At 41.4% G+C, this 23,493-nt stretch overlaps 1 protein-coding gene across 1 annotated transcript in view; it reads right to left on the reverse strand.

Moving 5' to 3' along the window:
* The window catches only part of SH3TC1 (SH3 domain and tetratricopeptide repeats 1), a 38,828-nt gene extending 15,577 nt beyond the window's left edge, over nt 1-23,251 (reverse strand). Inside the window, exons 1-10 of the mRNA XM_018554963.1 lie at nt 22,987-23,251; nt 18,656-18,748; nt 14,543-14,664; nt 9,611-9,716; nt 7,084-7,227; nt 6,275-6,461; nt 5,819-5,889; nt 4,881-5,076; nt 2,022-2,155; nt 628-663 (exon numbers count right to left, since the gene is read on the reverse strand). Of these exons, the coding sequence (XP_018410465.1) occupies nt 628-663; nt 2,022-2,155; nt 4,881-5,076; nt 5,819-5,889; nt 6,275-6,461; nt 7,084-7,227; nt 9,611-9,716; nt 14,543-14,664; nt 18,656-18,748; nt 22,987-23,215 (1,318 nt within the window). The 5' untranslated portion in view covers nt 23,216-23,251. The remainder of the gene's footprint in view (nt 1-627; nt 664-2,021; nt 2,156-4,880; nt 5,077-5,818; nt 5,890-6,274; nt 6,462-7,083; nt 7,228-9,610; nt 9,717-14,542; nt 14,665-18,655; nt 18,749-22,986) is intronic.
* Between the last annotated feature and the right edge of the window lie 242 nt (nt 23,252-23,493).

The following is a 23,493-nucleotide window of genomic DNA, read 5'->3' on the forward strand; positions in this document are numbered from 1 at the left end:
CGACAATTATGTCTGGATCCACCCAGCTGCGTGAGAGACAGCTGGCTCTGCCTATCCAGAGGCAGAGCCAACTGTACCCGCCCCATCCGTTCCGCCAGTCAGCGCTGGAGGATCGGACAGGGGAGGGGGGAATCCAGTCCCTCCCCTGTCACGGCTCTCTGCAGGGATAGATCAAGAAGTGTGCGAGCGCCGGTATGTGTTCGCTCACTTCCCGATCTACTGAGCCGACCTGTGACAGTCTCATTGTCACAGGTCGGCTCAGATTATGAGGCTGAGTGAAAATCACTCACCTCATAATTATCCTTTAAGGCATAATGACAAAAGTGTCATTATTAACAGGACTGGGCAATGAAAATTACTGACAGGTTTGCATGCCATTCATCATATGCAATCATACAATAAATACAAATCTAGCAAATTCCTTATACATCTTGAACATCTACATACTCTTTATACTGCAATGAACAATGTACCGTACCTGTGTTGCAGCTGCAGTGGTTGTCCACAATACAGTGGTTGTCCAGAATATGGTGCCATATATAGCAGTCCCAGTGAATCATATTTTTCAAGTTAGTTCATTCACAAATATGACTTTCAAAGATATTTTAATAATAAATCAGCCCTTACCTTTATTTTTGTAAACTTTTATCTTCTCAAATTCATCTGTAAATACCAGAAACAAAGAGATTTAAATCAATGAGAGCTATATTTAGCCTCATCATAGCACAGCGTTATCAAAGTTTTTGGTGAAGCCTAGAGAGTTAAGCTGGCCATACAACTATAGATTTTCTGCAGATTTTCTATGGTCAGATGGAAAAAGTGCAACAGATTCCCCCGTCTATGCTAAACTGTGTGGATGGAGGAATATCCCACTGGGCCAAGCTTCAGTATCTTGCTAGTCGTCCCAGCTGGTTCCCAAAATACCTGAACAATGCTTGCATCCTATCAGATTGCTTAAGTGTACTTTGAGAAGAAAAAACTATCAGCCCAGTCCCTAATACCGCCTCATCAAATTAGTCAACATAAAAAGACCCTTCAATTGCAGATGAATGCAAGTTCCTCACTGTTCAGCCTGCCCAGGGCCAGGCAGAATGTACAGCATGTGACTACAGAATGCATTGCTTAAATGCTCTGGCCCCGGCCAGTAGACGTAATGGCCTTGTCTCGATGGCCAGGACCCGCACAAGTGCACTAGTCCACAGGGATACAAAGAAATGTAAACTGCTGACCTTGGCTGAATATGGGTGGCAGGACAAGTCCCAGAAAAGAGGATCAGTCATGGCTGGGGTTCAATGCCAGCAAGCTCATTTATTGAAAACATCAGTAGTCAGACAGTGTAGACAAAAGGAAAGGCTTGCATTTTGCACATTGTGCTTAGCGTCAAGCCTTTCCCAATGTCTACATGAGCTGGCTGCTGATGTTTTGAATAAATGGGCTTTTCTGCCATTGAACCCTAGGCATGATAGATCGTATTTTATGAAATGTAATTTGAGTGCAGCATTGGCAAGGCATTGGGTCCATGGGCTGGAGACCTAGATGTGAGGCGGTATGTCAAGCTTCTGCCCTGTGCTGCATTAGTGTGTTTAAGTGACTGCTATTTGAGTGCCAGCCTTTGGACCAGTTTTTGCAGCTTAGTTTTGAGGTGGGTGTATTAGTTTCTTCACCAATTATGGCTGTTGTGAATAGAACATTTCACTATGCTATAGTAAGACTGAACATACCAAAGAGAGAAGCTGATTGGTTGCAATGCAGAGCTGCTCCAGATTTTGTCTGCTTCGTTTTTGATAATGTAATTGATAATTCCCCCAATTGAGTCATTAGAGATGGTAAAAACTTGGAATGTCAATGCACAGTTACACAATAAATGTGATAAATTGGTAGAACTGGGACTAGACAAATTGGCAATTTTCATACATGTGGCAGGTATTTTATGTGTAAACCAAGCTGTCACTGTCAACCCTTGTACAGTATAGGTGCCTTAGAACTGACCTTTCCCTATTTTGTTCATCCTATTTATTTACCTAATTTATACACATGGCAGACATCAGAATGAGATATCCTGAGCAGTAATGCTTTTGCAGATTCCAAATCAAAGTCTTCTGTGCTCCTTGTGTATATTGTGTCTTCACATACAACAGGAGATGAACTTTCTTGCCTGGTAATTAGAAAATAAAATGACTTAATGTTAATGAATGACACAACAGTATTTACCAACAGCCATAGAGCCAAAGACCGTGGACTGGTTTTGACTGAATGTGCACACTACACAAGCATTGCTCACTATTATGACATAATATATGCCACTTGTCTTGATAGATCTTCACTCTTGGGTTGACTAAAGCTGGGTATACACTCTTCGAATTTCGTCTGGTTCTTGATGAACCAGCCAAAAGTCGCTTTGTGCTTGCCGCTGTTGGCACCCTTCCGCCTGGCATCCCTCGATCAGCTGATCAAAGAAGCTGGTTGGAAAAATCTCAACCAAATGGACCTAGCAGCTAGTTAGCTGCTTGCTCTGTTCGGGTATTCTAGAATCTTGGAATATATGTTGGCCAACCATTACCATTATTTGGCCAACATTATTGTCAGGATGTTTACCATTACTGAGTATTTGGCACGTATTTCCCCCATACCGAAACTTCCGGTCAGAGGGAGATTTCCTCTGACCGGCAGTGCCGCGAGGGAGCATGGAGCCGGCTTTCCAGCCAGTCAGGAAGCCGGGTGGAGGGTAATGACTTGCTGCTCATCTTCCTGATTGGCCGGGAAGCCAAGCTAAAAGTTAATTGAAATATTCTGCATGCACCTCTTTCAAAAACCATATAAGTCAGAGAAAATAGCAACCATATCAGAAAATGACAAAATAATTTCTAAATTTTTGGATCATGAAAAATAAGGGCCAAGCATAAACTGATGAAATGTTGGTATTAGGACAGAGGGCACAAAGCTATCCTCAATTGTTTGGAGGCTATAAACCTTCCATGACCTCTAGGTGGCTAAACTTTACACCTGCAGCAGCAGTTTTGGTCCCTGACAGGGTCCCTTTAAACTTACAATTTAAAGTAACATGTATATAATATTACTATAAAGAGATTAAAGCCTTACTTTTATTCCTGAAATTACTTACTCTGATTTAACTCACAACGTGAGCTTCCCACCATGCACATTAAAAGCTGCAGCCTAAATAGAGCCTGTCTCATTTCCTGGCTGGAGGACCTCCAGTATCATCAAGCTTTTCCTCCCCAGCCTGACAATCACTGACCTGCACCTTTCATTCAATGGATTTCAGTTCTTTCAATCACGGAGGCTCAGCATCACAAGTGGGTGTTACCTATGGCACTCTGCATGCAAATTCCTGCCTAGGAACGCCCACTCCTTCACATTGATATCTACCTATCAAGGCATTTTGATATTTTCATAAATATGCCTAGAGAGCCAGCCAACTACTTGCATCAGGGCTGAGGGCTCTTCAGAGGACCCTGCCAGCCCCTCCCATCAAGCATAATCTGCCCATATTGCGTAGAGAAGTGATGACATCCCTGGGTTTAAATAATGATTTAATAATAATAACGATATGTGATGAAATTGGAAAGATTTTATTTAACAACTTCTTTAGTGTACTGATGAGGTAGGGAGAAGGAACGAGGGAAGGAAAATTATAAGCAGATTAAAATTCAGCTTTAAACCAAAGAATAGATGATAATAGTGTTAATCGACTTCTAGGTACATTTGTCCTGTTGGTGTGGAAAATTGCATATTAACTAATTTTCCACTGTTGTTCTTTATCCACTAAATCCACATAAAATCAATAAGATGTGTATTTTATTCTACAAATGGGAGCCCATTATTGTGCACATATAGTCTTCCCTTCCAATGGATACCTTTCACAAAATAATGTTATCAAAGTGTATCTAAAGTCAAAACTTTTTCTTTATACTAGATAGAGAGTGGAAGGGTTTCGGGCAATCTCTTTTTTATTGAAGGTACTAACAACATACAGGAATAGAAGGGACAGTATAAAAATATAAAACGAGAGTATAAAGCAACTCTTCATCTATATCCCGGGTCAATTCCAAACTGAGTATGCAAGGACATCGAAAAACACAAGTATACAGCAGCAAATCAACAATAATCATGCAACAACACTCATGCGGCACGTAAGGGGAGGTTACCTGGAAGCTACGTAGCCTATCTGAAATGTCTTGAAGGAGAATCCAGGATATGACAAGCATATAACAGGTATGTTTAAAAAGAACTATATATAAAATAAGGTGGAAGAAGGGTAGGAAGAACCCCTGTGAAGTTTTTAATGATGCATCCCCACTGGGGAGATTCACCCTCTCTAACTGTACTAATGACCTTAATTTAAACACAATGCTTTTGAATGGAATGTGAATATATACCATTAAGGTGACAGCTTTGTAATAATATACTACTTTGGTGGTGAATAATTTACAAAATTTGTTGTAAGGACCAGCACAAGTAACCATTGGTTTTATACAAAATGTTTTATTGTTTTTCAAAATGAATATGTAATAATAAAAGTTTAAAATTGTAACAAATTTGTCGCTTCCATTGTTTGTTCTGATATGCTGGTTTAAAAGCCCCCATTTTTAATTGATATGAAAAGTCTTGTACTTTAAGGATTTTTTGAAGGAAAAAAGCTGACAGGGTTTTAATCATTGCAACCCTGTTCTATCCAAAACTCAAAAAGGAAAAAATTAGATGTACTTTGGCAGTTTCAGCACAAGTAAAAATGTCTGTGGTTCTGATGAAGCTAAAACATGAACACACGTTTCTGCTTAGTTCTGTACATGCCACCACCTTAGCTTACAAGGTGAAACATTTTGTTGATTCCACCATGTATTTCATGGAGCCCCACTCACCCATTTTCCGATGTATAAGGTCTCACATTTTGGGTTCTTACAAAGCCCACACAGCCAGAGGTCACATGACTTCCTACAAACCACTCAATGCATTCTATGTACGTGCTGACTGTCTCAATGATGTCTCCACTCTGATAGGACATTTCATCTGGGACGTCACTATCGAAATTTACTACAGCTTCCGTCCAACCTACAGCTGACCAGACACAGAATGGGGGTGTTAAATGACACCATAGACAATCATCATCTGTATTAAAATACCAAACAATCAGCTTATGTTATATTTAACAGCCTGCCTGTAATTTGACCTTAAAGCGGACCTTGGAGTAAAATGTTAGGTCCGCCTACACTGTCAGGACCCACTCCCCCCTTCACAAATCACCTACTTATAGTAGGTGTAAAATATACCTGTAAAGAATAAAGTTAGTGTTAGGTTGGTCAACTTTCTTGATAGAGGGGCACTCAAGTGTGGCCCCTGAGATCATCATCATGGGCCAAACAGTGCATGTAATGTTACAGATAAGCTGTCAGAGACTGAAGACGTGCAACAGGAGAGGGTCTGAAATTGCAAGGATGCTATGGGAGTTTGTTGGAGAATGAGGTACGTGCTTCAGGCGATAGTCATAGACTGAAGGCTCGTTACATGACATTCTGATTACATTCCTTCCCCCATCTCTCCAAAAAATCAATTATAAACGATCAGAGGAAAACAAAACATAAAAAGAGAAAAGGGATAGACAGAACAGAAACAGTGTACAAGACAGTGCAAAAGAAACAAAGCAAACCATGTAACTATTAGAGGCAAGGCTAGGTACCTTCACTGAGTCATTAGTATAATTGTAGAGGGGTGTGCTGTTGTGTTGTCCCAAACCTTTATCAACCCATATGTGCACATAGGAAATCATTAATATAAGCAAAAAAGATTGAAGTACACTTACCTATTTGGTTTCTCAGCTCTGATTTACCAAAATCTACAAGGTCTGAACCTACATTTGTTCTCATGAACCACCTATAACACAATAAAATACATAAAAAGAATACATGAAAAGAAAAAAGTAAAAAGCTGGAGCAAAATTGGAGAGTTTGCCTATTGCCCTCATTAAGGATTTATCTAATATAGAAAATAAGCGCTGTTATTGGGTATAGGTAACAGCCCATACTATATACATTATGTTATTTAATGGTACCCCCCAAAACACATACATTACAGTACATTAACCTATATTACATAGCTGATGTATTTTTGATTAGGTTTAGCCATTCTTTGAACAGACTTAAATCTAAGGTTTAACATACATATATACTTATGTTAAGGGTAACATAATCGTCAGTGCTTTCCCCATTAAACAATAACAGCACAGAGTGGAAAAGAACGAAGGAAGGCAGCTACCTACTGATGAAAAGGACATAGTGGTTCAGCTTCAGCGAAAAGTCCTCCCTCTTCATCGGAGGAGGAATCCGGCTGGGTCCATCCTGCTGTGTGTCTCTGAGCCTCAGGAGTGGACTGAATTATCTGAACCTTGTTATCAACAACAGTGGCTTGTTGTATACACTTGTCAGCGCAAAGGGCAAAAAGTATCCCTGAGAAAAAGAAAATTGGTAATAGGTTTAAATTTGATATATTTTTAAATCCGGGGAGGTATGCGTTGTGGAGACTAGGCTGCATTTGAATCTCAGATCACTTCAGAAAAAGACAGTCTATATTTTAAACACAAGTGCAGTACATATCTCATTTAACTTGCATTAAATGCACCCGAATGCCTAGTTACTCTTTCAAGTAGGTGGCAAGATAGTGATCCCAGGACATCAGACTAGCAGCAGCAAATGGGTTCTTCCCATGATATGGGCTGTTCCTCCCATGTCTATAGCCAGTCCAGAATACATAAGCCATGCCGGGCATATGCACTTCACAGATTAATTTTAGCTCCTAACTTGAGAGTGCATTTAAAGGACAAATCTACCCAATCCAATAATTTGCTTTTATGTGAAGAATGATGCAGGAAACAGTACTCTAGATTTACTTCCCTGGCTTCTCATCCTTTGTTTCAGTGATGAACCCCTGGCACACGGCCAATATAAGATGAGAGGATATTGATGGGGAACATCTTTGTATGCACAGGATCTGTTATATAGAATTCTTATTATTACTAAATGTGGTTTCAAGATAAACAACATTAACTGTACTTTAAGATACTTTACAAACCTTCTTCCATTAGTAGACCTTTATACATGTGGTTTAGTGACTCTTCATTAACCAGAACTTGAATTCCTGCACCCTCATCCTCTAATGAAGTCAGCCAAAAAGTCTGGTCTAGAAACATGTTCTCCATACAGTGATTCAAGAAACCTGTATTAATGAAGCATTAAACAAGATAACTTCCTTATACATAGACTTTTGCAACATTCAAACTGCAGTCAAATTTTGGCGTTTACTCATACACCTCATGTTCTTGATATTAATTTGCATATGTATTATTATTATGTAATACTGGTAGTTAAAGTTATTTACTCCTAGAAGTTGAGCAGTACAATACAGACATATACAGTTGAAATTTAGATGAACCCTAAGAGAATACACCTGAGCACGTGTCAAGTCTATGTGCTTGGGCTGGGATAGAATTGATATAGAAGGGTCTAGAACAACTTAGGAGACACACTAAGGAATGTTAGATTGATGGTTAGTTGCAGTGACATAGGCCTTGGCAGCTGATGATATTGTAGACGATATGGTTCTATTGTAAACATTTTTATAAAAGTGGCCTGCGTGCCCCTGTTCTTTTGAGCTGTTTGTTGCTTGTTCCCAGCTGCAGCTGTTATCATTAAACCTGCTAATTAAAGCTTCTGCCTGGTCTGATCCTTTGCTGATTTACTCCTAATCAAGGCCAGGACCATGGTCTGTTTCTGATCCATTCCATGAACAGTATTTACCTGGCGATTTTCCACCAATAACTGTTTTGTGAAAAAGCAGTTAAAATGTACCGTATTTTTCCATCTATGAGACGCCCCCATGTATAGGACGCCCCCCACTTTTCTTACCCAAAATTCAGAAATCAATATTTTCCATGCTCTTTTGCATAACTGATTACATCCAGTTTAAATTTTGCAGAGTAAGACAACCGCTTCCTGGTATTGGTATTTACCAGTATTTTTTTTTGTTTTCTGACATTTGATGGACTCAGAATGCTCCGACATTACCGCTCCCTGTTGCATCTGTGCACTGGCTACAGGCTCTCTGCAGAATCAGCTGACGTCGGGCACATAAGGCTCATGATTGGAGGAAACCTGTTAGCTTGTCTCTGCAATCGGAAGTTTCACTCGTGAGGCTAGTTTGCAGAGGTATCGGCAGTTTCGTAACCGCGGTTCTCCTCTCGGCCCCCCGTGTATAAGACGCCCCTCCATTTTTAGGTAAATATTTTTATGAAAAAGTATAGTCTTATACACGGAAAAATACAGTAATTTAATTGTCATTTATAAGACTCTGGCTTTTCTTACAGCAGCAAAACTAGAATTTACCAAGAGGTGGTAAAAACTAGTATTTTTCACTCCTAGACTTAGTAGGAGCACATGCTCATGGCTCATGGGGCTGTGGGACTTTGATCTGCTGCTCAAACGTTCATTAAACCATACAAGCAGAGGACACAATGTGAGCATGTGCACTGAGCTGTTTTGCCAAGCACAACAAAAAGCATCTAAATAGGACTGTGTTCTCTTCAAATGTTTTGGACTACACTGGGAAAAACTGACTGAAGGCAGCATGCTGCAGGTAGGGATTGGATAGCCCCATCTAAATAAACCCCAATGACTTTCTTGCATGGGTTTCAGTTTATCTAAGCGCATTGTGTTCAGATGTGTGCAGCAAACTTTTAATAAGCATTTGCAAAGCCTTCCTCAATCTTTGAAACCTATAAAGCATCCTGCAGCTCCACTTCATTGAATGTTAAACACAGATGTTAACTGTAGTTCCAACAGGTTCCATCAGTAATGGAGCTTCCCGAAAGCCCTCTAAAGCCTGCTAGCAGCTTGGTAAAAGTGATGACTAACACTAATATTAAGATCTGTGTTTAACATTCCCAAACTGGAACTAAGAGATGCTTTAAAAAGCTTCCAGAAACATGTGTGAAGTTTGCTGGAACCTTTGCAGATACCATGTAAAAGCTTGCTGTACGCACTGCTCTTATACAAGATAAAGCCAGTATGTACAAGGCCTAAAACAGACTAGCAATTCTGAGTAAGCAATCTCTGTGTTACGGCCTAATAAAATATGAGGCAGATTTCCACGATAACTTGGAAATCTATCCAAAAATAATGCAATGGAAAGTCCAATATACTCTAGCATTTATACTTATGTGAAAAGAAATACTGCCAATGGCAATTAATTGGGACTGTAACTTCTGTAGCACGGAACAGAAAATGTAAGAAGACATTTGTCGGTCCTGGAGAATCTTAATGAAGAGCCGATTTGATTGCAGAGGTGCCAGTTCAAATTCTTTGAGCATAGATATTCCTTAGAAGTCATAGAGAGGAGGCCCCATAGAGATCCAGAATATGCTGGAAGGACTAAATTTAGGGAAGCCACAGGAACTCCAAGTTCTTTGTCTCTTCTGGTGGATTGTGTTGCAAGTCCAATGGACACGTGCAATAGAGGGTGGTGAACAATGGGTTGAATTGCAATTTCCTTGATGTAAAATGATAATCAGGGTAATGTATAAATAAAAGGTAGAAATAATTACCAAGTGAGTAATAGGTAGAGAATTTCCAGATCTCTTCAAACGTTCGGAAGGTCACGGTTATTACATCTTTATCACTCTCAATAGACAACAGCCGTGCTGATAGCTCCTGTAAAAATAACAGAACCAACATTCACTCTGATTGTTTAATTTGTGTATTCCAGGTTTGCGACTCACACAGTATTGAAATCAGAGACACCCAGGCAACTGGCATTCTTTAAAGGAGCTTAGCATTGACAGTCTGCATTTCTCTTACAACATGTTTTATTTAATAGTGTGTAAGAATAGACGTCAACCCACCCATCCACAATTCTTTTGGAATTTCAGTTTAACAATGCTTTCTTTGCTTCCTCATGTTAGAAATGCCCTCCGTTGACTGGTAATCTGATGACTGAAGAATATTAATTCTGCTTCTTCCGAACGGAAGAAGCAGAATCATGGAGATTCCTGCACTGCAGGTCCCCAGGTACAGCTTCCTCTCCAGCAAAGACAATAAACAGCACAGTATAGTGGCATTGCCAAATCTCACTCCGAATTTTATGGGGCTATAGTCAGCATTGCCTTATAATCAAGCTGCACATATACAGCTATGAAGTTCAAGACACAAGGATGCCTAGACACAGGAAGTGCACTGCTATTTTTCAGAAGGAACTTAAGAAATTAAAAATGTTCAGGGTTCTAGTTGCTCCCTATAACAGAACAAATCTTTACTTTTCGAGTTCAGGTCCATTTTAAGCTTTTTACTACACTGGTGATTTCTAAAACATGCTGCTGTGCACGCAGATCCACACTCCTGCAAATGCTCACTGCTATCCCAAGTCCTTATGACCCTTACAGTGGCATTGGCCTATGGATTAAATAAAAATTACAAATCCGAGTCAGACAACTTTGGTTCATTATTAAACATAAACATGAGCAAATACATATATTGTAAACAGATGTACACACAAAATAAAGTATTCACTTTAGTAATGATCTGTCCATTTTGTGTGGGGACTTGCAGTATTTGCTCCCACATGACTATGCACTCTCCCATGGCACATATTTTCTCCACACCTGATTCCCTTCAAATGAGGATTGTAGCTGTGAAATCTTCAATGTGATGGGCAAATGTGGGTGACAGGCAGGCGAATGTGTCCCTATGTTCAAACAAACTAATCCATTGTTAGCTGGGTTCATAATCTTAACATATTTTACTATTCCTATTACATATAGAAACAGGCTAAGTAAACAAGATGCAAATAACATCATGATGGCAGTCACATTTCTGTGATACTTATAAAGGCTGCAACTGTCACTTGGTCAAACCTTAAGATCAGTCAATGGTATTTGTTTGGGAAATTCCCAATCACACACCATCATCGGCTTTGGATAAGCAGCTGGAGCTGTCCCCAAGATTGGTGGTGGTGAGCGACTGGCTGAGAGAGAAGCTTACAGAATAACTTCCACAGCTCTCTTGCCTTGGAAATCTAAGCACCCTCATCTCTCGGGAGCCCTAGTGTTATCCAGCCAGGATAGGATAGAAAATCCAGGATATTAGAAAAATGTACACAAGAGATTGGCATCAGTATTTTGGCAGCATATTGTGTCACTTCACCCTCCTTCCCACCTCTGTGCGTTCTGCACAAAAAATGTATAGTTCACCTATAAAGTGACTGGAAACCATCTTTAACTAGCCTGCTGGAGAAGCACCAGCCTATTGATCAATGTGTGTGGGACCTTATCACTAGGGATGCACAGATACCAATACTAGTATCAGTATCGGTGCCGATACCAGCTGTTCAGTTGGCTCCTTGCTGATTAGCCGGGAAGCCAGGTTTTCACGAGCAATCAACATCGAGCCAGCCGAAAAGCCGACTTTCCAGCCAATCAGCATCGAGCCAGCTTCCCAGCCAATCGGGAAGCTGAGAGGCAGGTCATTACTCGCCGCCCAGCTTCCTAATTTGCCCGGGAAGCCGGTTCGATGCTGATTGGCTGGGAAGCCAGTTTTCCGGCCAAGCACAATCAAGCCGGCCAGACAGCATGGAGCCAGCTTTTCGCGGGCAATCAGATTGCCTGGGGATCCGGCTCCATGCTAGCGAAAGCACCGGTATCGGCACTTGGTATTGACAAGTACCAAAAGCAAAGTATCAGTACTCGTGATACTTTACCGGTAACGGTAAAGTGATACGGTAACGGTGCATACCTACTTATCACCATGCTTTTAATTCACCTGTATATATATACACAAATGCAAAGTAGGGATAGAGAACACAGACACTCACGGGTCTTGCAGTGGAGATAGGTCAAAGCATCAGTATTTTCTTGTTGCTTTTAACTTATCTCTGCTGCAAGACCCAGCCACCTAATGATGGCATTCGAAAAGCTGCAGTACAGTGTATATTTCAGAACATGTTACAACCTGGCACAAGGAATGCAAAGGTATGTTTGCTGTTCATTGATTGACAATGGGTTATCTGTCTAATGTAGAGTAGACTGAAATTTACAGACAGTAGTACTAATCACAGACTGACACACACAACAGCGTGTATTAAGAAATCACAAAATAGGGCTCTAGAAGCCACTCAGAGCAATGCCTCCCCAACATAAATTATATCCTTCATATAGCATGTTTATTATTATTTCCTTAGCAATGGTGCCCAGCCAGTAAAGTTACAATATGTCCCGCTGGTCAGAATCTGATTCCAGTCCTGAAGCCACTGTGGCTTTATAAATGCTATTAACTTGCAACAAGAGATGATTTCCTGTATTGTGCCAGTTGTGGCTAGCAAAATTCACCTTGTATTTTGAATGTGTCAATGAATGAGCTTGAGAACACAGCTTGACTCCCAGCATGCAGATTAATTAACGACAATACTTTTGTCAAATGCATGACGGCTGTATTTACACCCATTTTAGATTTGTAGCTAATGCTACTTCAATGGCTTTTCTAATGATACGATCAGTCAGAAAAGACTGCACAAAGAACAGGGCCATGTGTTTTCCCTGGGGAGAATATATTGCAATGCAATGCAAAACACTGAAAAGGCACTGAATTGTGTTCTAAAATATAAAGCTTAAAAAATAAAAGTTAATATTTTTACATTTCTATTGCGGTTATATGCATCAAACCAACCATATGAGCAATATAGCATTCTGCAGTCTAATCAGAAGCACATTTCAAACCTGTACGGAGATTAATACAGAGTCTGCCTCTGATGGCCTCCTTATGAAGCATGCTAAAATGAGCATGCAGATGAGAAAGGTCAGAGTGAAGTCAGAGCCCCTAAACTGCACACTTGTTCCGGGTCAGTGACTCGGAAAGTACTGAAGCTATTGAACCAGAAAGGCAGGTGAGAAACTATTATTTTTAGGAGGAGAGGTCAACAATGGCAGCCTCAATACTTCCTCAGTTCCCTTTACACTGAATAAGCTTTATTTGAACTTCAAGAGTGTTGCGGGTGCTTACTTTGTAGCAGAGGTATCAAGGGAACAAGGCAAGACAACTGTTCATGCAGTCAATAAACCGGCAAATACAGTGACACTTCATGTTCTGTTATGTTCTCCAACTCCACTTACTGAACAGTAAGGAACAATTAACAGTAGACATAAGTTCAGAAACAGGGAACAGTTCTTATACACAGGAGACTACACGAACAATGCCTTTCTTAAAGGAGAACTATGGGGTCAGTGTTTTTTCCCATAGTTCTCCTTAGGGTAACGGGAGGACACAAACTAGCGTCCTCCCGTTACCCTAAGCTCAGTATACCGCGAGCTACAGCTTGCGGTATACTGAGACGCCGCAGCCGGAGCGGATCCCGACGTAGATGACGGGATCCGCCCAGCTGCGTGAGTGACAGCTGGCTCTGCCTATCTAGAGGCAGAGCCAGCTGTACCCGCCCCCTCCCCCATCCGTTCCGCCAGTCAGCGCTGGCAGATCGGAGCAGGGAGAGGGGAATCCAGCCCCTCCCCTGTCACAGCAGAGAGCCGTGACAGGATCGAGAGGTGAGCGAACCTGGTATGTGTTCGCTCACCTCCCGATCTACTGAGCCGACCTGTGACAGTCTCATTGTCACAGGTTGGCTAGAACTATGAGGTGAGTGGAAATCACTCATCTCATAGTTCTCCTTTAAGCTCTTGAGAGACTTTGCAGGAGAAACCCACAAAATTAATGGATAGCTCTTCTGGAGAGGGAGCTATCTCTTGTAGGATCCATCACCATGCCCACACAGTCCTCCTGGGTTACCAACCTGCACCCAACTGAGGTGTGAGGCCTAATTCTCCATAACAAACATATTCCTGTCTCTCCCTACATATACTTCCTACAACAGGGAGCACCTTTGTAATACAGATTAGGCTTTTTATAGAACAATGGCATCCAAAATGACAGCTGAAATCACGTTAGAATTCTGTGTAAAAATTAGACACAGGATCACCCAAAATGGTGCCTGGAGCCCATGGCAAAGGACACATTAGTCCTATACTGGGCTCCCCGTGGTGCCAGTAATGAACGGGAGTCATGTGGCTGCTCTTTTTATGCTGAAAGGAAAAGGGAAAGTGACATACGGATCATAGGATAGCTGCATCATTTTCCAAACAGCTAGCCCAGAGGTAGTCAACCTTGGCATTCCAGCTGTGGTGAAACTACTAATCTCATAATGGTCTCTGGGAGTCTGCCAGAGGGAGTCTGCCAGAGTCTTCCAATGCTTTATGGACTTGTAGTGCCACAACAGCGGGAGTGCCATGGTTGCCTACCCCTGAGCTATCCCGACAGACCGATATCATTCCTCCTTGAGTATAGCAGAGGCTGCATTTGACTCCATCTACTTACAGGAGGAGAAATTTTGAAGCTATAGACTGATAATAAATTAATATCAATCTGCACTGAAATAAATTCACACTTCCACTCCCTGTGCCTGGCTTTATCAATAATATAAATAAGTATTGTGAACTTACACAGAAGACAGCAGCAACCTCCTTACTGTCATTCTCGAGTAGGCGCAAACGGTTCCTGAGCTCTGCTTGTAGCTGGGCATCGTGTTTTCCTTTTCTGACCATGACCAGTTGGAGACTAAGATCTGTGAGACAAGATCATTGAATTGGTTACACTACATGCACACTTATTCATCACTGTACAGTACATGTACCACATGCCGAACCTAGCTGAACAATAAGGGAAAGATGGTGACTACTGTAAATCAATAGTACAAGCGACGATCAGCACCTGTGTAGACGATAACTCTCGTACAGGAGAACCAGAAGAGCCCTATGACTACTGGAGGTGCCAGGAAGGCCAGGATGGCATAGACCTCAGGGACAAGTCTGGTGTCCCCCCCAGGGAAGATCTCATGCATATCCCCTATTCAGCTATTGCTCTACTACACAGTGTCATCTTCTGCTCAACTAAAGTATTCCTGCACTGTGGAAGCTGGAAGGGATTGGTAAGTCTGGACTTATTTGTCATGGATGTCTGAAGCCTTATACCCTCTTTCCCAGTGTTGGCTGGTTAATAATAAAGCATCCCAAAAAAGTAATTAAAGTGACTGGTGACCAATTTTCTGTTCATATCCCACAAACTGGCTAAGGATCCACCCCTGAAAGTGAAATGTCAGCCCTCCATGTCTTTGGGGGTCCACCACAGGCCTCTGGGGGTCGTAGGGGGAGGTCGCTACACACATTTACTGTATGTGTTTTCCACGGAAGATGCACACACTGGGAACTACACAAAAATGCCACAGATTTGATCTTAATTTTTGATGATTTTTGGGATCATTTCCTTTTGGAAGTCACAAATGATTGGATGTTTTTTTCAGTACAAATGAAAATAACATGTTTTGCTTGTTCTAAGGGTACCCATGCATTTTCCATCCAGTTGCATGATAATCTGTTTGTTGTAAAGTTCGATCGTATCTACAAAAACCCGAACATGTGTGATTACTTTTGCCTGGTTTTTGTTTTTTTAGGGTAAAATTTGAAAATATTTAATTTGCTTTGGATTATGGGGGTTGGCATGCATGTTATGATCAAAATATTTTTTTTCTTTGAGTCAGTATTTCAAAGTTAAAGTAACTTTTTACTCTAGCCAATATTTTTTTTTTAGTTTTGGATAGAATAAGGGAGGGTTATAATTATAACACCTGTCAGCTTTTTTTTTTTTTTTTTTTTGCCCTCTGTGTACCATTGGAGAGATATCTCTTCACTGCCTGTCCAACCACCACAACAGGAAGTGAGAGAAAATCCTTCTAAGAGAGGGAAATGCCTGGTGGTCAGCAACTCACCGGAACTAGTGTCCCCATTGGAAGATTTCTCATCTATCCCTGTTCCCAAAATGTAGGGTTTCCTTTCACTTTCACTGTATAGGTCACCAGCACAAAACAGAGGGTGAATCTCCCAGGGGGCAACCCAGACAGAAGTAAAAATCTGGCATGCGCTGAATGCCACCTAATGACATTACGTTTGCTGCCTGACATTTTTTTAAATAAAATCCTGGGGTGTTTTTTTTACCTTTTTCATGATCTTTTGCTGCATATCAGCACTACTGATCTCCTGCTGCCCCTCTGCAGTCATTTCCTATTTCCAAGCAATAGCTAAATATTATTTCTCTGTGTGGGTTTTCTCATGGTGACAACAGTGGACCAAGAGTGAGCAATGTGCGGCAGCATGGCTGCTTGCAATCCCCATTGAGAAGGTGGATCATAGGGTGACAACACAGGAGAACAACTGGGAGGCAGGGATGGAGCATTGTCACCCCATAACATGAATCACAAGGTATCATTTTATTAAAATCTAGGGCTGCAACAACTAATCGACATAATCGATTATAATCGATTATTGAAAAAGTTGTCAACTTTTTCAATAATCGATTAATCGGCTTCCGATCAGTTGGCCCTGTTCACGGCTCCACACACACGCTGCGCGCCGCACCTCCTCCCCAAATCACGCTCATCGCTGCCAGACCCGCCCACCCGCATCCACGCTTTACACGACGCACCTCCTTCCCGCCTCACGCTCACCGCCCGCCCACATCCACAGGACAATTTGAGAATATTGAAAATTCCTTTTGCAATGGCATTAACATGTAGCTGGAAAGGTAAGTATAGATGCTCTTCTTTTACAGGTGATGGGGTCATTTTAAGTGATATTTACAACACTGCTGTCATTTTCCACTGATTTTCTAATAGACGTTTTATTTAAATAAATAAAAAAATGAATAACCCTGAAAATAGTGGCAGATGCATAGTTGCTCTGGAGAAAAAAACTCCAGTATTACTATTACCAAATCTTTATAAATAAGATGAAAATGAATCCTGAAATATTGTATACATGCAGCAAAGAAATCGTTAAAATTATATTGGGGAAAAAAAGCAAAACAATCCATTTTCATTTATTAATTGGGCTTCTAGATAATCTTTTTCTATTTTTGCTGCTGAGGCATCATACTGTCTTCATATAGGATTCATTCGTCAGCAACTTATATTGTTTACTAAACCTACAGAGGGCCTTCGCTGTGTCATTTCAGGACCTGTAAACCTGCTGCATATCCTGGCCAACTTCCTTCCATCTGACCAATGCATCAAGAAAACATTTCCTTTTCAATACAAATTGGTTTCCCCCGTCTCATGTGACACTGTTATGCAGCTCCATTATCAGAGAGATTTCAGCTCTTGGCTCTGAGACCAGAATGTCTGATAAGGAAAACTAAAATTGAACTTTTGGGAAAGCACTGATATCGAGTCAAAGAATTTCTTACGTCTATAGATGCAGGGCCGTAAATACAGATGAAGTGGCCCCATAGCAAAAATGTGATGGGGCCCCCCAATGACCTCTCTTTCAGCTGATGAGATCATGATGCCAAGATCCCAAAGACTCCTCTTGTGCATCTGAAGTCGTCTCTACATTGAAGACTTTACAGGGGATTAGAGTTGTCATCAACTGTCTGCAACCACTCTGACCCTTAATGATACAGTACTGTACTATCTTCACATGTTACATGTAGGTTTTATTTATCTCAGTGACCTAATGGGGCCCCCTTCAACCCCACCTGGGCTGCTAAGGCTATAGTTATGCCACTGTATAGATATCAAAAAAATATGAAATCCCAATCACTCGTTTCTCATATAAGCCTTACCATGGTAATATCACTTTTAATAGTAAATTTCAATATTTTATAAAGAGGACCTTCAGCGACTACAAAACTCACCGAGGATGAGGTGAGTATATCTTCTCTATTCCAGCTCCTAAACCAAAATGAGCACTTAACCTTTGCAGTGCCGAGGTAGCCCCACTGTATGGGTAAGGGTTATAAAATCCCAGGGTTCCTCTTTAATCAGAACTTCAGGCAGATATAATACAAGGGCTCAATTGGCTCTCCTAGTTTTTATCTTTTGGCTGATGAAATAAGGCTGAGGTTGAAGAAATGCCTCCCAGAGGCATGACTCCTAGAGGGTGAAATATGATGGGACTTGTAGTTGCATCACAGCTGGAGGGCCAAGGTTGCCTACCCGTTTTACAGTGACAAGGTGTAATGACCACTTGTTATAAGTGGAGATTGCCATTTTCTGAACTAAACCAAATTGTCAGCAGTTAGTATGTCAGACGGTAGGGATATGCAGTAGAAGGATAAAAAGAAGGATCAAATGGGGTCTATTTATAAGCAATTCTCAGAGCCACTCACCCTGCGAATCTCTGAGAACATTCGTTCTGTGCGAGTAGAGGCAAAAATTCTATATTTTCTTTTGAGAGCTAATGTAATGTAATATCAGATTATTGCCACTAGATGGAGCAAAGAAAATAAATACTTACAAAGTACGTTCATTTTTGTCTCTATTCACACAGAATGAACGTTCTCAGGGATTCGCAGGGCAAATCGCTCTGCAAATTGTTTATAAATAGACCCCTAAGTGTCTAGATTCTATAACAACACACTGATAGATTTTCTTTCTGAAGTGTGTTTTTATTGAATGAGTCCTTTGGTTTGGGATACCGTAGTGTCATGTAACATTTTCAGTTTATTAACAAAGCCCTACTCTCTTCTCTCCACACACTAGTCAATGTATTGAAGTTTCTTACCTGACACAAAGGCATCTGTAGGGTCAGAGAACGTTCCAGATCTCTCTTTTAAGCAGTCATTAATGTGAACAAAGTCTGAAATACGAGATTCATCTGAAAGAGAAAAAAATGTACAAGTATCATGTAAGTGACAGTATAACAGTGTCCCCATGTAGCAGGCGGCACTTGGCTGTTTTGCTTGGTTTAGTGCAAAGCATGGCAATAGAACACCTCTACTGAGATGCTTTATATTGCACTAAGCAAGAAAGTCAATCACCAGCAGGACCGCCGTGAATAGGATTCATGAAGAGGGGAGGGGGGTTATTCAGATGTGCTGTGTGATGCTTAATGCAAGCCGGTATAATGTGGCTTCTACGACAGCAACCAACACAAGTTCTAAGACACTTACAAAACTGCATCATAAAGATTTAGCCCGACTCAAGTAATACAGATCAATAGAGTTTCTTGGCATGCATCTTAAGCCCAGTTTGCTCAGTCTTTATATTTATCATCTCCTTATATCATATATTTGAAAATGCACGTCGCCATCCGTGGTTACTACAGCACCCTCCATTATGCATAGGGGCAGTGGCGTAACAACCGGGGGGGGCAGCTGGTGCGTCTGCCCCAGGACCCGCCCACTTGCCCGGGTAACCTGAAGGAGGGCACATCCGCTGGCCCCACCAACTTTCGATTAGTTGGTCTGCTTGGCACTCCCCGCACGCTACTTCTCCTCATAGCTTCGCCGCTCAACACTTCTACTCCCGCCCCTCACGGACACGCCGCTTCTCCTCGCCTCATGGACTCTCTGCACGCCGCTTCTCCTCCCCGCCTCACGCTGCTTCTCCTCACGGACTCGCCGCTGCCCGCCCATCCATGATGAGCACAATGAAGCAAGGAGGAACAGGCGTGGGGGGAAGGCAGCTGCCAACAGACAGGCCCACAATCTCAAGGAGACTGCTCAGGTAAGCCTGCACTTTCCCCCCACATGGCACAATGTATTACTGGGATAGTGGTATTTGTATTCCTCTATAGATGATGGTACATTGTGCTGTATATTATACAGAGCAATATACCATCACCTATAGAGGAATACAAATCCCAGAAATACATTATGCACTGTATGTATAATTTATTATTGCTGGGATTTGTAGTTCCTCTATAGGCGATGGTATTCTGCATTGCGCCGTATGATCATTTTACAGCGCAATGCAGAATACCACCAGCTATAGAGGACTACAAATCCCAGCAATAATAAATTATACAGCGCAATGCAGAATACCAGCAGCTATAGAGGACTACAAATCCCAGCAATAGTACATTTTAATATAATGTACTATTGCTGCATTCCTCTATAGCTGCTGGTATTCTGCACTGCGCCGCTGTATAATGTACTATTGCTGGGATTTTTTGTATTCCTCTATAGCTGCTGATATTCTGCATTGCTCCGCTGTATAATGTACTATATTGCACACCACACTTTTTTTTACTTCAACCGCTCCAAGCTTGTTCCTGTGATGGACTACAATCTCAATACAAACTAGTAGTCCATCACTGGAGCCTTTTTATTTTTAAATCGATTAATCAAACGTAATAATCGGCTAACTAATCGATTTTGAAAATAATCGTTAGCTGCAGCCCTAGTATACACCTCTTACTTCCCTGAACTGTATATAGCTCCCTATATATACCTTCCTGTATTCACCTCATTCCTCACTGTATATATCTCCCCGTATACACCTGAACTTGTAGTTCCCTGGGTAATATTTTCGGGGGGTGTACAGGGACAATGAGGGTATGCTAGGACTTGTAGTTCAATTACAACATGTTCCAGCATGCTCTCATTATAACTGTACACCCCCACATATCACCGTGGGGGGGGGGCGCAAAATTTTGTTCTGCCCCGGGCGCCCATTGCTATGGTTACGCCACTGCATAGGGGTTCCAGTTAGGAGTGCAGCAGTTCCTCTTTAAGATTGCAGTACTGTAAGGTAGACATGCTTACCACTATCTTGGTGTCCTTCTTGAACTGCAGTGCTAGCTAAAGCCCTATATTTGCAGATATCACCCTGAATGACCCTGGAGTTGAGTGAGTCTACGTACATGCAGGCCAGCAGAGTTCATGACTCTATCATTGCTCACTGTCATGGCTAACTGTAGTTTTTCCACATACATACTGTAGGGGTTATACAGCACAGGATCAGCCTTTACAATAAATCAAGTTAAGCAGTCTTTTTATAAAGTTATTGAAGCAGACTTTTCCATAGTTGCATAGTGATGTTACCTGAATACCATTAGTATTTGTCTGATAGACTTTCCTTGCTCCATAGGCTTTTCATTTGAAGAAAATCATTCAACATTTTTCATATAAGTGGCCCATGAGGCACTGAGGTCCCTGATTCAAACTGAAGTTCAGCCAGGATACTATCTGCATAGCCATAGAGTTTGCATGTTCTCCTTGTGCTTCCATGGGTTTCCTCCGGGTACTCCAGTTTCCGACACTCCAAAGACATGCTGAGCGGTTAATTGGCTCCTATCTAAATTGACCCTCGTATGAATGCATGAGAGATAGGGACCTTAGATTGTAAGCTCATTAAGGGCAAGGACTGATGTAAATGTACAGTATGTAAAGCACTCCATACATTGATGTTGCCATATAAATACTGTAATAAAAAATAAATATAAGCATCCATGATTAAGGCTTGTACACATGGATACCAACACAGCTATCCTTTGCTGTATGCAAGTGATTACACAGGATGCCAATGGTATTATTTTTCACTCCATTATAATATAGACAGTAAATGCTGAAGGAGCTGTAGACCTTCACACGTTGCTTCCCACAGCTCTGAGTGTTGACAGCCGCACACAGTGTATGGACCTGGATCCATCATGTATGAGTCCAAGGCTGTACACCATCTGTGTGCGGCTGTCAACACTCAGAGCTGCATGCGAGGGTGCACAGCTCCTGCATCTCCATAGAGTTACATGAGTTTCCTGCAGGCTTCTTCCGGCAGCTCTAGGTTGATAAAAAAAACAGCCCTGCATGCTGTATGGGGCAACACACCCCATTTGAATTGGGCATTTTAGGCTAAATTCAGCTGAGGAACATTATTTATTCTGCTGAACGAAGCAGAGTAGGGAAGAGTTTACTTTTTACTTATATCTGTGGCCCCGTTGGGAAGATTTCTCCCATTTCCCATCCCTTATCCCTATGAGGTATGTTCAAGACATAAAGGGAGGGGTTGTCATGGGTTTACTGTAGGTCATATGCTTTTCATATAACATCTATTTCTGAGTTCAGTGAAGTTTATACATTGTATGTTTTTTTTTCTACTATAGGTTACAATAATAACCCTTTACACAAAAGCGTTACCTATTTTTATTCTAAAAATAAATCTGCAGAATGTCCACACAGGTCTTGTTCCATTAGTTCCCACGCTTGTGTTCTCTTATCTAATGACATGAAAACCCATCCATTCATGGAGACTCTGAGCAGACATCCCATACTGTTACTGTAGGACAGCAGCCAATGTGCCCAATTCTATCTGCAGTCTGCAGGCACGGTCCAAACACATGTGCAAGTTTCCTCTCCCAGGCAACCTGATCATTAACAGCTTAGCGCTATTGTTCATTAAAGGCTGAAGCCAAAAATTTAATTCCCATAGTGCACTGCAAGGCTGATATCAAAGCTGCAGGTCACTTTAGAATGAACTACTATTAAATATTACTAAATAAGTACACTGCAAAGATCTAAATTGTGCTTTAACGTCAAGGCAAACTGTTTCTTTTCACCATCTTCTACGGCAGGGGAAGGCAACCTCAGCACTCTAGCTGTTGTGGGATTACAAGTCCTATGAGGCTTTGCAAGACTCTTAACAGCCAAAAGCATGACTCCCGGGGGCAGGAGCATAATTACATTTGTACTTTCAACTCAGCTGGAGTCCCAAGGTTGCCTACCCTTGCTCTACGGCCATAATTCTTGATATATCTAGCTAATTTCTGACAATTTGTGCTGGCTGAAATGGTGGAAAGTTCTTTTTTATGCCATTTTTGCTTTTACCATTATTTGGAGTACACATTGGAAGTGAACCCCTAGACATATACGAACCTCTGAACCACTCCCACCTCCTAAGGGCTCATTCACATGGACACTGTATGTATGGGCAGATAGGTATTGTCATACCTTCTAACATCACAAACCATGGGTAGAAGGTATGGTCATACTTTCTACCACCACAAACAAAAAGCAGATGTCTGTAATTAGATTTGTTTATATGTAATTTTCATTGAAGTTCTGCCCATCACAAATCATTGACAAAGAGAAAAACAAGTGGTAAATGTAGACTTACCATTTGAACCTATTGAAGAAATTGCCTTTTTTACCGAAGCAACAAAAGATCTAGGGCTGTCTTTGGAGGTCCCATTTCCAGATTCAATACTGTCATTCCCTATTGCTGCACCATTGTCTCCAGCCGATGTTAAGTCCTCCGTTTCTTCTGATTCATCTTCTACAATTGGATGGAGTCTGGAGAACACCATGGTGGGCTGAGGTGTGACGTTCACACCACCTGGCTCCATGGTGCTTCTTGGCCTTATGATATTTGCATTATAATAAGAGACTGCTCAGACCTGTAAAATAAAAGCATTATATACTATTTTGTGGCAACAGGAGAGTATTACAATGTAGAAGATACTGTAAAATCCAATAGGCCCTTTATGTGTTTTAAAGTGAAAGTCACATCCCCCATTATTGCTAAAATCATTCTGACCACCCTGTTCATTCTTAATGAGAAATAATCTTTTCTTGGTGCCGATGATGATAATAAAATGCATATAGGTGGTAGTTAACTTGATGG

This window comes from Nanorana parkeri, unplaced genomic scaffold (assembly GCF_000935625.1).
Source record: "Nanorana parkeri isolate BGI_ZX_2015 unplaced genomic scaffold, ASM93562v1 scaffold180, whole genome shotgun sequence".
NCBI classification, from domain to species: Eukaryota; Metazoa; Chordata; class Amphibia; order Anura; family Dicroglossidae; genus Nanorana; species Nanorana parkeri.